The sequence below is a fragment of the Saccopteryx leptura genome, chromosome 3, assembly GCF_036850995.1.
Source record: "Saccopteryx leptura isolate mSacLep1 chromosome 3, mSacLep1_pri_phased_curated, whole genome shotgun sequence".
NCBI classification, from domain to species: domain Eukaryota; kingdom Metazoa; phylum Chordata; class Mammalia; order Chiroptera; family Emballonuridae; genus Saccopteryx; species Saccopteryx leptura.
In genome coordinates this window covers 222,039,457-222,052,430 of record NC_089505.1, presented here as the reverse complement: position 1 = coordinate 222,052,430, position 12,974 = coordinate 222,039,457, and the positions used below count along the sequence as shown (strand labels likewise).

The 12,974-nt window shown below is 49.5% G+C and overlaps 3 protein-coding genes across 4 annotated transcripts in view; 1 reads left to right on the top strand and 2 right to left on the bottom strand.

The window, feature by feature from the left end:
- The window catches only part of FER1L5 (fer-1 like family member 5), a 283,372-nt gene that overhangs the window by 198,825 nt on the left and 71,573 nt on the right, over positions 1 to 12,974 (top strand). The gene's annotated exons all lie outside the window — the stretch shown is intronic.
- On the bottom strand, positions 3,007 to 8,386 carry ANKRD23 (ankyrin repeat domain 23). Its single transcript, XM_066377637.1, is given in 9 exon segments — positions 3,007 to 3,219; positions 3,305 to 3,420; positions 3,423 to 3,506; positions 3,649 to 3,757; positions 3,842 to 3,940; positions 4,198 to 4,308; positions 5,005 to 5,130; positions 5,306 to 5,461; positions 6,640 to 8,386. Coding segments are annotated over 9 exon segments (909 nt in total). The 5' UTR covers positions 6,667 to 8,386; the 3' UTR covers positions 3,007 to 3,138.
- ANKRD39 (ankyrin repeat domain 39) overlaps positions 5,361 to 12,974 on the bottom strand; it is a 30,233-nt gene continuing 22,619 nt past the window's right edge. The window contains exons 4-5 of one of the 2 annotated variants that reach the window (XM_066377636.1): positions 10,478 to 10,656; positions 5,361 to 5,461 (exon numbers count right to left, since the gene is read on the bottom strand). In XM_066377636.1, the coding sequence (XP_066233733.1) occupies positions 10,513 to 10,656 (144 nt within the window). In that variant the 3' untranslated portion in view covers positions 5,361 to 5,461; positions 10,478 to 10,512. Of the gene's footprint in view, positions 5,462 to 9,377; positions 10,657 to 12,974 lie in introns of those variants that run through there. The other variant, XM_066377635.1, reaches the window with a different exon arrangement.

Genomic DNA, 12,974 nt, shown 5'->3' with positions numbered 1-12,974 from the left:
TTTGTCTTTCCTCCATTAACTTTTGCATCTTTATCAAAAGTAATTTGGGCATATCAGTGTCTTTCTGGATTGTATCTTCTGTTCTGTTGTTGGTCTGCCGCTCCATCAGCACCACACTATCATGATTACTGTAGCTGTACAAAGACACACTTCATTTTATTGCACTTTACCATACTGCACTTCACAGATGTTACATGGTTTACAAATGGAGGGCAAGATCCTCTTCCAGCAAAAAGATTATGGCTCACTTTATTGAGACACTCACTTTATTGCAGTGGTTTGGAATCAAACCTGCAGTTATCTCAGGAAAGCCTGTAATGAGTTTTTAAATTAGGTAGACTCATCTCTCCCATTTTATTTCTTTTCAAAATTGCTTTAGCTGTAAGTTTAAAAATAAACTTATCTATACACATCTTGCTGGGATTTTAACAGGAACTACATTAAATCTGTGTATCAATTTGGGGAGAAATGACATCTTTGCTATGTTGTGTCTTCTAGTCCATGAATATGGTAAATCTCCATTTATTTTACTCTTGATTTCATTCACTAGTGGTTTATAGTTTTCAGTATATGAGTTATGAGTGTAGTTAAATTTACACCTTTATCATTTTTCAGAACAATTGTAAACGATGCCTTATTTTTAATTTTGATGTTCACATGGTCATTGTTAATATAAAGGTATTTTTGTTACTTAAATGTCCCCATTTTCTAGATGGGGAGTCGTCTTCTCCATGGGTGAGAGCGTGTTTCTTCCATAGCCCCCAGCCTCTGGGTGAACACTGGCTCTGGCCATCAGCTTTTTCACACAATAAGAATAGCCTTGGCCCTGGCCGGTTGGCTCAGCGGTAGAGCGTCGGCCTAGCGTGCGGAGGACCCGGGTTCGATTCCCGGCCAGGGCACACAGGAGAAGCGCCCATTTGCTTCTCCACCCCTCCGCTGTGCTTTCCTCTCTGTCTCTCTCTTCCCCTCCCGCAGCCAAGGCTCCATTGGAGCAAAGACGGCCGGGGCGCTGGGGATGGCTCTGTGGCCTCTGCCTCAGGCGCTAGAGTGGCTCTGGTCGCAACATGGTGACGCCCAGGATGGGCAGAGCATCGCCCCCTGGTGGGCAGAGCATCATGCCGGGTGGATCCCGGTCGGGCGCATGCGGGAGTCTGTCTGACTGTCTCTCCCTGTTTCCAGCTTCAGAAAAATGAAAAAAAAAAAAAAAAAAAAAGAATAGCCTTGGCCTGACCTGTGGTGGCACAGTGGATAAAGCGTCGACCTGGAAATGCTGAGGTCCCTGGTTCAAAACCCTGGGCTTGCCTGATCAAGGCACATATGGGAGTTGATGCTTCCAGCTCCTCCCCCCCTTCTCTCTCTCTGTCTCTTCTGTCTCTCCTCTCTCTCTCTCTCTCTGTCTCTCCCTCTCCTCTCTAAAATGAATAAAAAAACCCCAAAAAAACCTAAGCTTTAAAAAAAAAAAAAAAGAATAGCCTTGTTCATGGCCTGAGAAGGACATCAAAGCTGGACAAAAATAACTGCCATAGAATGGATGACTGCCTGAGTGCCTTAGGTATGTGAGGGAGGCTAAACCTATCTTGGAGCCCTTCCCTCAGCCTGTGGCTCTGTTTAGGGCTAATTTTTTGTTTTTTGTATTTTTCCGAAGATGGGGGGGGGACAGACAGACAGACTCCCGCATGCGCCCGACTGGGATCCACCCAGCATGCCCACCAGGGGGTGATGCTCTGCCCATCTGGGGCGTTGCTCCGCTGAAATCAGAGCCATTCTACTGCCTGAGGTGGAGGCCATGGAGCCATCCTCAGCGCCCGGGCCATCTTTGCTCTAATGGAGCCTTGGCTGCAGGAGGGGTTAGAGAGAGACAGAGAGGAAGGAGAGGGGGAGGGGTGGAGAAGCAGATTGGCGCTTCTCCTGTGTGCCCTGGCCAGGAATTGAACCTGGGACTTCCACATGCCAGGCCAACGCTCTACCACTGAGCCACGGGCCAGGGCTCAGTTTTTTTAAGGTTCACTTTCTGGTATTTAAGGACCCAGGTCACGTCTACATCAGCACATCCACAGTGGATGAGGAGGATGCCATGAAGACAGCATTTGTGAAGCTGGCTCCTAAAAGGGCCAGCAGTTGGCAGCTGCAGGAGAGATGAGCTCTGCTTCCCTTTGTGAGCAGAGCTCAGAGCCTCTCAGTGTCCAGCCTGGAGGTGGCAGAAGGCAACAGCTGCAGGGTGCAGGCCAGAACTCAAGGTCCAGTGCCAGGGTGGAGTTAGCACCTGAGGCTAAGTAGGGTTATGGGCTACTACCCCAAAAGCTGGGTGGGCCACAAGCAACTCCAGCACCCAGGCACTTCCCTTTTACCGGGTGAGCTGCTAGCTGGCTCACTAGAGAGTGGCAGGCAGGCCTAACTGCAGCCTGGAGATGGTGGGCACAGGATTCTTTAAGTGTTAGCTCCAGCTCCTCAGTCTCGGCTTCTGTGGCAACCAGGTTGGTACTGGACTTCTGCGGTGGGGCCTCAGACCGGCTGAGCAGCCCCTCCAGACCCAACACCAGAGTCTCTAAGACCAAAATTGGCTAGAGCCATTCCAGACACTATCAGGGTTCCTGCTGACAGAAATGGAGTTGCTGAGAAACCCCTGTCCAAGGCCACTGGCCAACTGCAGAAATGCCTGAGGTCTGTGTAGCCGGGATGGCAGCTGCTGGCTCTGTACTAAGTCACCCCTGACAGGAAACACCCTCATGGAGGTAGGGGCATAAACAACCTCCAAGATGGAGGCTCACTGGACAGTGGGTAGTCTAGCACCACCCCCAGGGAGTTTGAGGCTCAAGACTCTAATTTCTGCTCCATCCTGAGCTCCCAGTCTGTCCTGTTATCCCTTGTTTGGACCCACCTTCTTTTCTTCCTGTTCACCCAGGGTTCAGCCCTTTCTAGCTTGTGCCCAGCAGGGAGTAGCTCATCACTGAGACTTGAGGCCAGGGAAGCTGCTTCAGCAACTGGCTGGGCCTGGATTGTGAGCTGCTTCTCAGTCCTGACAGGGCTGCCCTGGAAGCCTGAGGAATTGACTGAGGTCAGAACCGCAGACAGGTGTCAGGACGGCAGGAGCCAGGGGATGGAATGGTGGCTTTGAGCAGCCCTGCAGGTCTGTGGTCATCAGCACCGAGTGCAGGGATGCCCCATATGGGCCTGCAGAGCCTCCCGGATGCCCCGTTGCCACTCTCGGGCCAGCTGCAACTGGGGTCAGTGAAGCCTGGGAACAAGGTTGCAGTGTCAGTCCTCTCTTAGGCGCTTGCCCACCTGCCATCCTGGGGTGCAGGGCCGGGCTGCTGGGACTCACCTGGTTACACATGCCTAGCTGGACCCCGTAGAACAGCAGCACCTTCATGGCTCTATGGTGGCCATGCCGCACAGCCTCGTGTAAAGCTGTGTCCCCTTGTCCTGGGCGTCAATGAGGGCTCCACACGTGACGAGGTGCTCCAGACACTCATAGTGCCGTGTGCGCACAGCCACGTGCAGGGGTACTCCAGATCTACGAGGCAAGTGAGAACGTGTTGTTGCTGAGTGGCAGGGTTGCACCTCATCCTCAAAGGGCAGTGCTTCCTTCTGGGATCAGTCAGCTCCGTGCACTGCTTGCCTGCTCCTAATAGGCTGCCCAGCGTTGGCGTGCCCTCACCTTGTCCCGGGCATTGACCTGGGCTCTGTGGTTAAGCAGCTGTTTGAGGATGTCCAGGTGTCCACCATGGCAGGTCCAGAACACAGGTGTCCTGTCCAGCTGCAAAAGAAAAGCACTGAAGCCCTCTGGCGTGCTTTAACCAGACAGGCTCTGCTGGGAGAATGATCCTTCCCTGATTCTCACCAAATCACGAGTGTCCACAGTGGCCCCTGCCTCCAACAGCTTGTTCACAAGTTGGCTGTGCCCCTTCAGACAGGCCCAGTGCAAAGCTGTGAGGTGAAGCTGGTGGGTGGAGACAGGAGGGTAAGCAGAGGGAGCACGGCCACCCCTACAGGTCCCACTTTTAATCCCATTCCCAGAATTGGCGCCCTGAACAGAGCTGCATGTTCCCTAATCATGCGAAGGGCCCCTTCTTCCAGGCTCAGGAGGAGGCTGGGATTAATGTCTCATAAAACAAAAGCCTTAGGCTGAGACTAGGGCACCCTGAAGACGGCACCCCTGCAGCTGCTCAGCTGCTTGCAATTCATCCACCTCACTACCTTGTCACAGGCATTGGGGTCCCCTCCATCTGTCAGGGCCTCCTGGTTCTCTGCAGCAGCCTTCAAGAACATCTCCAGGTCCATGGGCTCCAGCGGGGCCTGGGGCTGTGGCTGGATAAGTTAAGGACAAGCAAATTGACACACTGTAGACCTCAGATATGTTACTGCTTCACGTAATCACACCAAGTGGTCTCCACATAGATGCTGTTAACTTGTACAAATGATAGGTTTTTAAAAACCTACCCTTAGGAAACTGGCTGAATAGCTGTTAGGGTGTACAGAGTTATGGGTTGACTGGTTCCCCCCTCTCCGCAGGGTCATACTGTGAAGTCCTGATCCCTAGAACCTCCGAATGTGACTTACTTGGAAACAGGGTCATTGCAGCTGTAGTTAAGATGAGGTCATATTGGAGCAAGGTGGGCCCTAATCCAGTAAACTGTAAATGCTATCCTTACAAAAGGGCTATTTGAAATTAGAGACATGCACACAGGGAGAACACCATGTGAACATAGAGGCAGAGATAGGGGTGACACGTCCACAAGCAAAGGAACACCAAACTTTGCTACCAACCCCCAGGAGCTTGGACAGACCTGGACATCCGCCCCACTCAGCCTCAGAAGGAATCCACCCTGCTGACACCATGATCTCAGACTTGCAGCCTCCAGAATGGATGGTCCAGCTCATTGGCCACTGCTTTGTGGCTGTGGCTGGCAGTGTCCCTCTTTCCCACGTCCTCCCAGATATGGGAAGCTCTTCCTCAGGAAGTCAAACCTTGGGTGTGTGTACCCCCCCACTCCAGCTTCTCACCCATCTTAACCACGGGCTCAGGTGCCCTGGGGGGTCCCTGCGTTTCAATTGTTTTTCTCTTCGTCTTTGAACCAAGTTTTCCAAGTCAGCCAGATTCTCCAGGTTAAGTCTGGAGCTCTTAAATCTCTCAAGCGGGGGCAGAAGACAGAACACATGCCAGCCATCAGCCATGGGTGATGGGGGGCATGCTGTTGTTCTGTCCCCATCTTTGCTGTCCACAGGAGAAACAGCCTCTGGCTGCCACCTCCAGTGCTCCCAGCTCTCCAGGCCCTCATGGCTCAGGACCTGCCCCCTCCGCCACCCTACATCTCACTCTCTTCCTCTTCTCTTCCAGTTTCTGCCTCTCCTGGGCCACAGCCTCATGAGATCCCAGCCTCCAGTCGCCTTGCCAGCCTCCAGGATCAGGAACTCCATGTCCACATCCCAACACGTTCCTTTCTTCTCTTTCTCCATTTATCTGCAGGAACAGGATAAGGATGAAGAAAATTAGGAGGCGTCCTTAGAGAACCTAGCTGTGCAGTGGTGGGGGCGGGGGGGGCCCATCAGTCCTGACAAGAGCTGACCAACAAGATCAGTGTTCTGGATCTGAGGGCTGGCTTGAACCTTCTCAGAGCTCATGAATGCCAGGGTTGCTGCTGGCTCTCACCAACTACCGCCTGCCCTGCCCTGTCAGCAAGGGCATGGGGTTGGGAGTGTGACCTCACATCTATTTATACTATTGGGCTGTGTCCAGGGGAGCTCAGGGCACATGACACCTCAGCTTCCTTCAGGAGTTGCTGCCCTTACATTCCTACCAGATCACACCACACTGCCACCTGACCCCAATCTCAGAGGGACAGAGGAGATGCCCTCCTGGGTAAAAGTCTGAATTCCTGGGTTTAAGTCTTGGCTCTTCACCAAGCTGTTTCTTCATCAGTAAAACAGTGTAGAACTATCAACTCACAGAACTATGCTGGGGCAGAAACCACCACATAATGCTCCACTCCTTTCTTTATCCCTAGCCCCACACCCAGGGCATCAGGAGCTGGAAGTGCCAGGGGAAGAGCATGATGAGGGGAGAAAGGCTGGATGACAGGATGGCAGGGCCTGGGCCTTCCAGCCACAGAGAACCGTATTGTCGGGCCCTGCCGCCTTCCGGCAGAGGCTGTACCAGGCTGCAGCCAGCTGGGCATTGTGATATGCTGGGCCCCCTATGCCCCACCTCGCCAAAACTCATCCCAAAGTGTCACCGGCACTGCCATTTCTCTTAATGCTCAGGGCATTCTTTCCCAACCACGGCTGTCAAACTCCAGGCCCATTTCCAGAGCAGTGGCTGGCCTGGCAGCTGAACTGAACCAAGACCCAGCCACAGCTGTATTTTCCAAAGTAACCTGCCATTTCCTGTTCCACTTGAGCCATGACAGTCCAGGGCAAACTCACTAAACTAGGATTTTCGTATCATCGTGCACACTCGAGTTTCCCTCTTCCTAATCCCCTCCCTTGCTGCCTCACACCAGAACCAGGCAGAAACTGCATGTTTCTGCTCAGAAAACCCAATCCTCAGACCACAGAAGCTGCTTGTCCTCCCGTTTAGCTGAGATGGTCTGGGGGGTGCCCAGGCAACTGCCTGTCCTGCCCCTCTTCCCATGTTCTTACCAACTGCTGGACACTGAAGACATCCATGGTCCCCCCCACTCTCCAAACCCCCAGTGAGAAGAGCTGAGCTATCAGCCCTTTTATAACTGACAAACTGTCTCCTGGGGGCAGGCAGGGCGGGACAGAGGCTTGTACCTGGGCCAGATGACTAGCTCTGTAATATCCACCAAAATACCAGTGTGGGCCGTGCAGGCAGGAGGAGGAGCTGTTCCGAGCTGAGTCAGGTGCATCCTCGGACACCCACTATCCTCCAACTGTGCCACCCCCACACCCGCTCCAGAGTAATTCCACCAGAGACGTGTACACTGGGTGCCTAGGCCACTGGCGCAGACTCAGGGGAAACAGATCTCACTTTCCTGTGTCCAGACACCACTTAGGAAAAAAAGTCAAGTGTGAACCTCCATGATGCTGTAGGTCTGGCCTTCTGAGACCCTGAAAGGACCCTAGTGAAAGGAGGCCAGAAACCAAGAGGACCCGGGAAGGACAGGCCCAGCAAGCAGACTGCTACCTCTAGAACCCTTGTGGTACCTACAGGAAGAAATCAGGTTTTAAGTGATTCCCTAACTCCCAGCCCGTGTCAAGGCTGCCCCTACTCTTGGTGTCTTGCCCCCAAGATGCCCCCACTTTCTCTCACCACTCTGAGGACTGGCGTATTACATTACACCACCAGGGGCCAAGTCCAGACTGTCATCAGTACCTCAGCCCTCGAAGACCCCTCCATACCCACTTGTAGGTTCCTACCAGATGCTCTCCTGGGGAAGGCAAGATTGACATCTTCTCCAGGTTAACACTATGTTTACTGTTAATCCAGTCACAGAGCAACCTGTCACAAACCACAAAGTCAAACTTCTTAATCGTCCCTAAAATGGCAGCATGCCCTTCAACCAGCTGTCCCTTGAACTCTGTCTTGACCTTTGAAAGGAAATCAGATAGCCAGTAAATAAGACTCCAGAATGGGAGCAACATGAGCAGAGATGACCAAATAAGAGGGAAGGGAATTGCAGGTCAAGGACAGCCCAAAGCCCTGAATGCTGCCAAGGTCCCACCCACAGCTAGCTGGCTAATTTGTAAGTTCTTGCCAGTTCTGAGACCAAAGGTTTTTAAAGGAGTTCAGTCCTTATGCTCAGAGTGTTCTGTCAAAGGTGATTTCTTGCCTTTCCTTATGAGGATGAGAAGGGTTACTTAGACCTCAGTGATGGTGAACAATTAAGAAAAAGTCAGCCTTTAGCTCTGGACTCCAATGCCAGCCATTTCCACTCCTCTCCCTCTACATTCCCTGCTGAGTTTCACCTGAAACTCCACAGAAAACTAGTTTCTTCCACATAAAACTAACTGGTATTAACTCTGACTTCTAAAAAAATTACTCCTTATAAAAATCCATACATGCCTGACCAGATGGCAGCGCAGTGGACAGTGTCGACCTGGGATGCTGAGGTCCCAGGTTCAAAGCCCCAAAATCACCAGCTTGAGCGCGGGCTCCTTCGGCTTGTGTGCAGTCTCGCCAGCTTAAGCACAGGGTCATAACATGATCCCAAGGTCACTGGCTTGAGTGAGGAGTCACTGGCTTGGCTTCACCCACCCAACAAGGCAGGTATAAGAAACAATCAATGAGCCCTGGCCGGTTGGCTCAGTGGTAGAGCGTCGGCCTGGTGTGTAGAAGTCCCGGGTTTGATTCCCGGCCAGGGCACACAGGAGAAGCACCCATTTGCTTCTCCACCCCTCCCCCTCTCCTTCCTCTCTGTCTCTCTCTTCCCTTCCCGCAGCTGAGGCTCCATTGGAGCAAAGATGGCCCGGGTGCTGGGGATGGCTCCTTGGCCTCTGCCCCAGGCGCTAGAGTGGCTCTGGTCGCAGCAGAGCATTGCCCCCTGGTGGGCAGAGCGTCGCCCCCTGGTGGGCGTGCCGGGTGGATCCAGGTCGGGCGCATGCGGGAGTCTGTCTGATTGTCTCTCCCGGTTTCTAGCTTCAGAAAAATACAAAAAAAAACCAAACTAAAAAACAATCAATGAACAACCAAAGTGATGCAACTGAGTTGATTCTTCTCTCTCTCCTCCCTCTAATCCCCACTTGGAAAAAAAGAAAAAAATCCACCTGACCAACAGTGGTGCAGTGGATGGTGTATCAACCCTGGACACTAAAGTCCCAGGTTCGAAACCCGAGGTTGTCAGCTTGAGTGTGGGCTCATCAGGCTTGAGCGCAGGCTCGACAGCTTGGGTATACGATCATTGACATGATCCCAAGGGTTGCTGGCTTGAGCCCAAGGGTAGCACTGGTTTGAATTCCTGGGTCACTAGCTTGAGCAAGGGGTCACTGGCTCAGCTATAGCTTCTCAGTCAAGGCACGTATGAGAAGCAATCAATGAACTAAAAAAGCGATGCGACTACGGGTTGATGCTTCTCATCTTTCCCTTCCTGTCTCTCTCTTCTCAAAAAAAAAAAAAAAAAAAAAAATCCACACCTAACAAATAAAGCTCAAGAGCCCTTTAACATGGGGACCATGGTCACCAGTTTGCTATATATCCTCCTGACTTCGTTCCTGTACATACTTGTGTGTGTGTGTGTATACATTGAGGCATCATTCTTTGATCACAATTCAGCACACTGCTCCCATTAGCATGCACAATTCCACTGCATGGCACTCAAATAACATGGATCAGAAGGTCCATTTCCTATTAGCACCCTGTTATCTTCTTTTCTATAACATTACACCTAAGGTTCTAATGTGCCTTTTTGTAAATACCTCTGTAAAGAAGCACTTTTGTAGACATGGATAAATATTTCTCTAGGGAGCTACACAGAAATCAAATTATTGGCCCTGTCCACTTAAATTTTAATAGATATTGCCAAACTGCCATCCACAGTAGCTATACCAATTTCCATGAACAGATACCAACAAAGACAAATGACAGTATGAAAGGAAGAAATTATTATACATATAAAATAAAAGTAGTACCCACAATACATAGACAGCTCCTATGAGTTAATAAAAAGAAAAAAATGTTAATGTGCAAAGGGTGTGGACAGGAAGTTCACAGAAGACAGGTATCAACCCCACTGGTAGCAACTCAAAATAAAGCAATAGCACTATAAAATCGATCAGATTAAAAGGAATGAAATTATGGTATAAAAATGTGCTAAGGTTTTGTGGAAGTGTTGCTCTAATTACATTGCTTGCAACATGCCAGGAGCTCTCTCCATTGCCCCCCATATATTCAAGCAGCTAATCCTCACAGTGACTTTGAGGCTGGCCCTATTCTAACCCTTCTCATCTTACAGATGAGGAAATGGGGAGGACAGGTAAACTGACTTTTACCAAGGTCCCTTGGGCTACAAGAAGCTTTTAATTTGTTACATATTCCATAGTTTCTTCTAATACTTATGGTTTTAACAAAAATTTTTTTTTAATTTATTGATTTTTAGAAGGAGGAGAGAGAAAAGGAGGAGGAGCAGGAAGTATCAACTCCGATATGTGCCGTGTCCAAGCAAGCCCAGGGTTTCTAACCAGCAATCTTAATGTTCCAGGTTGGTGCTTCATCCTCTGTGTCACCACAGGTCAGGTCATAGTTTTGTGTTTTTTTAATTTAGGTCATTAAATCTACTTGAAATTTAATTTTGGGCATGGTATAAAGTAAGGATATAACTTTATTTTTTCCAAACAGATAGATGTTTCCAAATGAATTCAGAATAGGATCATCTGTCCAGGCTTAAGCACTTGCAGCCTACCAAATATATGCTCATTCTAGTGGCCAAAATCGGGCTCTTCCTGGCTCTTTGGGCCTCAGTTTCCCACCTGCAGCATGGATGCTGACAAAAGCAGGGGCTGGGAGACCTTGGCTATGTACCCTTGCATGGCAGCCTGAGATGGAAGGGTAGTGATTCAGCTGGCCAGCAGGTCCCGTAGGTCACTGTTGTAGGGCAGCAGGTCACATGCTAGTCGTGCCTTCCGATCCCGGACAGCCTTCAAGGATGGGCTGTGTTGCAAGAGGAGGGAGCAGATGTCCATGTGACCCTTCTCAGCAGCCTGTGGAAAGAGCAGCCTGAATCAAAAGTCACACCTTCACTGGGCCCTGCTCTTCCTTCCTGTTTCTGGTGATCTCTTGGTCCTCATGGAAATGGAGACACTCACCTAATTCCTATCAAATCCCATGACTCGCACACAGATCTGTGGAGTACTCTAGTGCCATTCTGACAGTCAGCATGAATTTTGGGTTCTTGTGTTCTCTGTTCAGTGGCCATTCTTCTCTATCCAGGCTGCACATTAAAGACAAGTACAGAACCTTGGGTCTCTAAGGGTCTTTTACAAATATTCAGACCATCTACAGCAGGGGTCTCAAACTCGCGGCCCGCCGAACAATTTTGTGCAGCCCGCAGACTAATCCACGAAGTTCAAAATATTTTGGATAAAATTAAGAAAGCCTAGGGGCCTACTTGTATTTTTCATTTCTCTAGCATCCTAGCTAGATATTAGCTTAGTTAACAGCAGTTGTGATGCGAACTACAGTTTCTGGTCGTTTTGTGACACTGAGTAAACTGCATGTACGATTGTGCTTGTTGTACTGATTTTTTTTTTGTTTTCAACTGCAGTGAGAAAAGTGTTGCGTAACAGTTGCCTTTTGTAGACCTAGTGCGGCCTGCCTAACGGCTGTGATCTTGCTCTGCGGCCCACATGCTGAGTTGAGTTTGAGACCCCCTGATCTACAGGGTGCTGGGCACCATGAGCACAAGAGACATGAGACATGGCCCCTACCCTCTGGGAACTCAGATGAACAAAGAAAAACGGGCCTGTTTCCCAGCTTTTTCCTCTTCTCCTCTGAGATGGGTGATCCCAATCTGGATGGCAATTTCTAACCTATCTCCAAAAAATAACAGTTAAGTGATATATATAGATGATCTTATTTGACTTTCACAGTAACCTTCAGAGGCAGGAACTATCATTATTCCCATTTTATAAAAGAAGAAACTGAGATTTATTAGTTAAGTGACTTGCCTAAGGTCACAAAGGTAGTGTGCAGCCTGAGGATTCTAAGGCAGGTCTGTCTGAACTCTTAGCAACTGTTACCACCATGGTATTGTTGTATTCTCTACTCCTCCCAAAAGACAAACTGATGGACAACTGGGACTTTTGAGAGGTATGAAAAAATTAATTAGTAGCAAACATCATCCCAAATTCGAAGTCAAATCTTTTTTTAACAGGCTCTCTTGATGAATAGATTCAGGTTCTCAATTCTACTGCCTTAATCCAGACAGTGGTATGTTGGGAGCAACTGTGAGATGCATTCTAAGTAATTTTTTTAAATTGAAAAGAGGGGAGATAGACAGACTCCCACAAGTACCAGACCACAATCCACTCAGCAACCCCCGTCTTGGGCTGATGCTTGAAGCAACCAAGCTATCTTCAGTGACTGAGGCCAACACTTAGCCCAACCAAGCCAATTTCTGCAAGAGGTGAAGAGAGAGTAAAGGGGGAGAGGGAAGGGGAGAGAAGCAGATGGTCGCTTCTCATATGTGCCCTGACTGGGGATTGAACCCAGGATGTCTGCACGCCAGTCTGACACTCTATCCACTGAGCCAACCAACCAGGGCTTCTAAGTAATATTTTTAAAGTAACTTTTTCTTTTCTTTATATATCTATCTCAACTTTTTTCATTGATTTGAGAGAGAGAGAAAGAATATTCAACTCATGTTGTTCCACTTAGTTGTTCTATTAGGTGTGCACTCATTGGTTGCTTTTTGTACATGCCCTGACCAGGGATCACACTTGCGACTTTGCCAGCCAGGGTCCCCTTCCTTTTTATTTTTAGGTGAGAGGTGGGGAGATAGAGAGGCAGACTCCCACATGCACCTTGACTAGGATCCACCCGACAACCCCATCTTGAACCAATGCTCAAATACCAAGCTATTTTTAGCACCTGAGGCTGATGCTTGAACCAAACAAGCTATTCTCAGTGCCTGGGGACATGCTCGGACCAATCGAGCATCTGGCTGCGGAAGGGGAAGAGGGAGTGAAGGGGAAAGAAGCAGGTGGTCACTTTTCCTGTGTGCCCTGACCAGGGATTAAACCCGGGACATCCATACACCAGGCCAATGGTCTATCCACTGAGCCACTGGCCAGGGCCCTTAGTAATTTTTAACCAAAAGGAAAAAAAGTACCAATGTTTGCAAGTAGTTTATTTTTTTTTAGAAAGAAAGAGAGGTAAAAGATGGCAGTGGCGTGGGAGGACACTGAACTTGACCTTCCCATGAGCACACTGAAATATATGCCCGTATAGAGAAAGCAATTTCTCCTAAGAAACAACTGAGGGCAAATGAACAAGCTTCTGCAAACAAATGACAGACAAA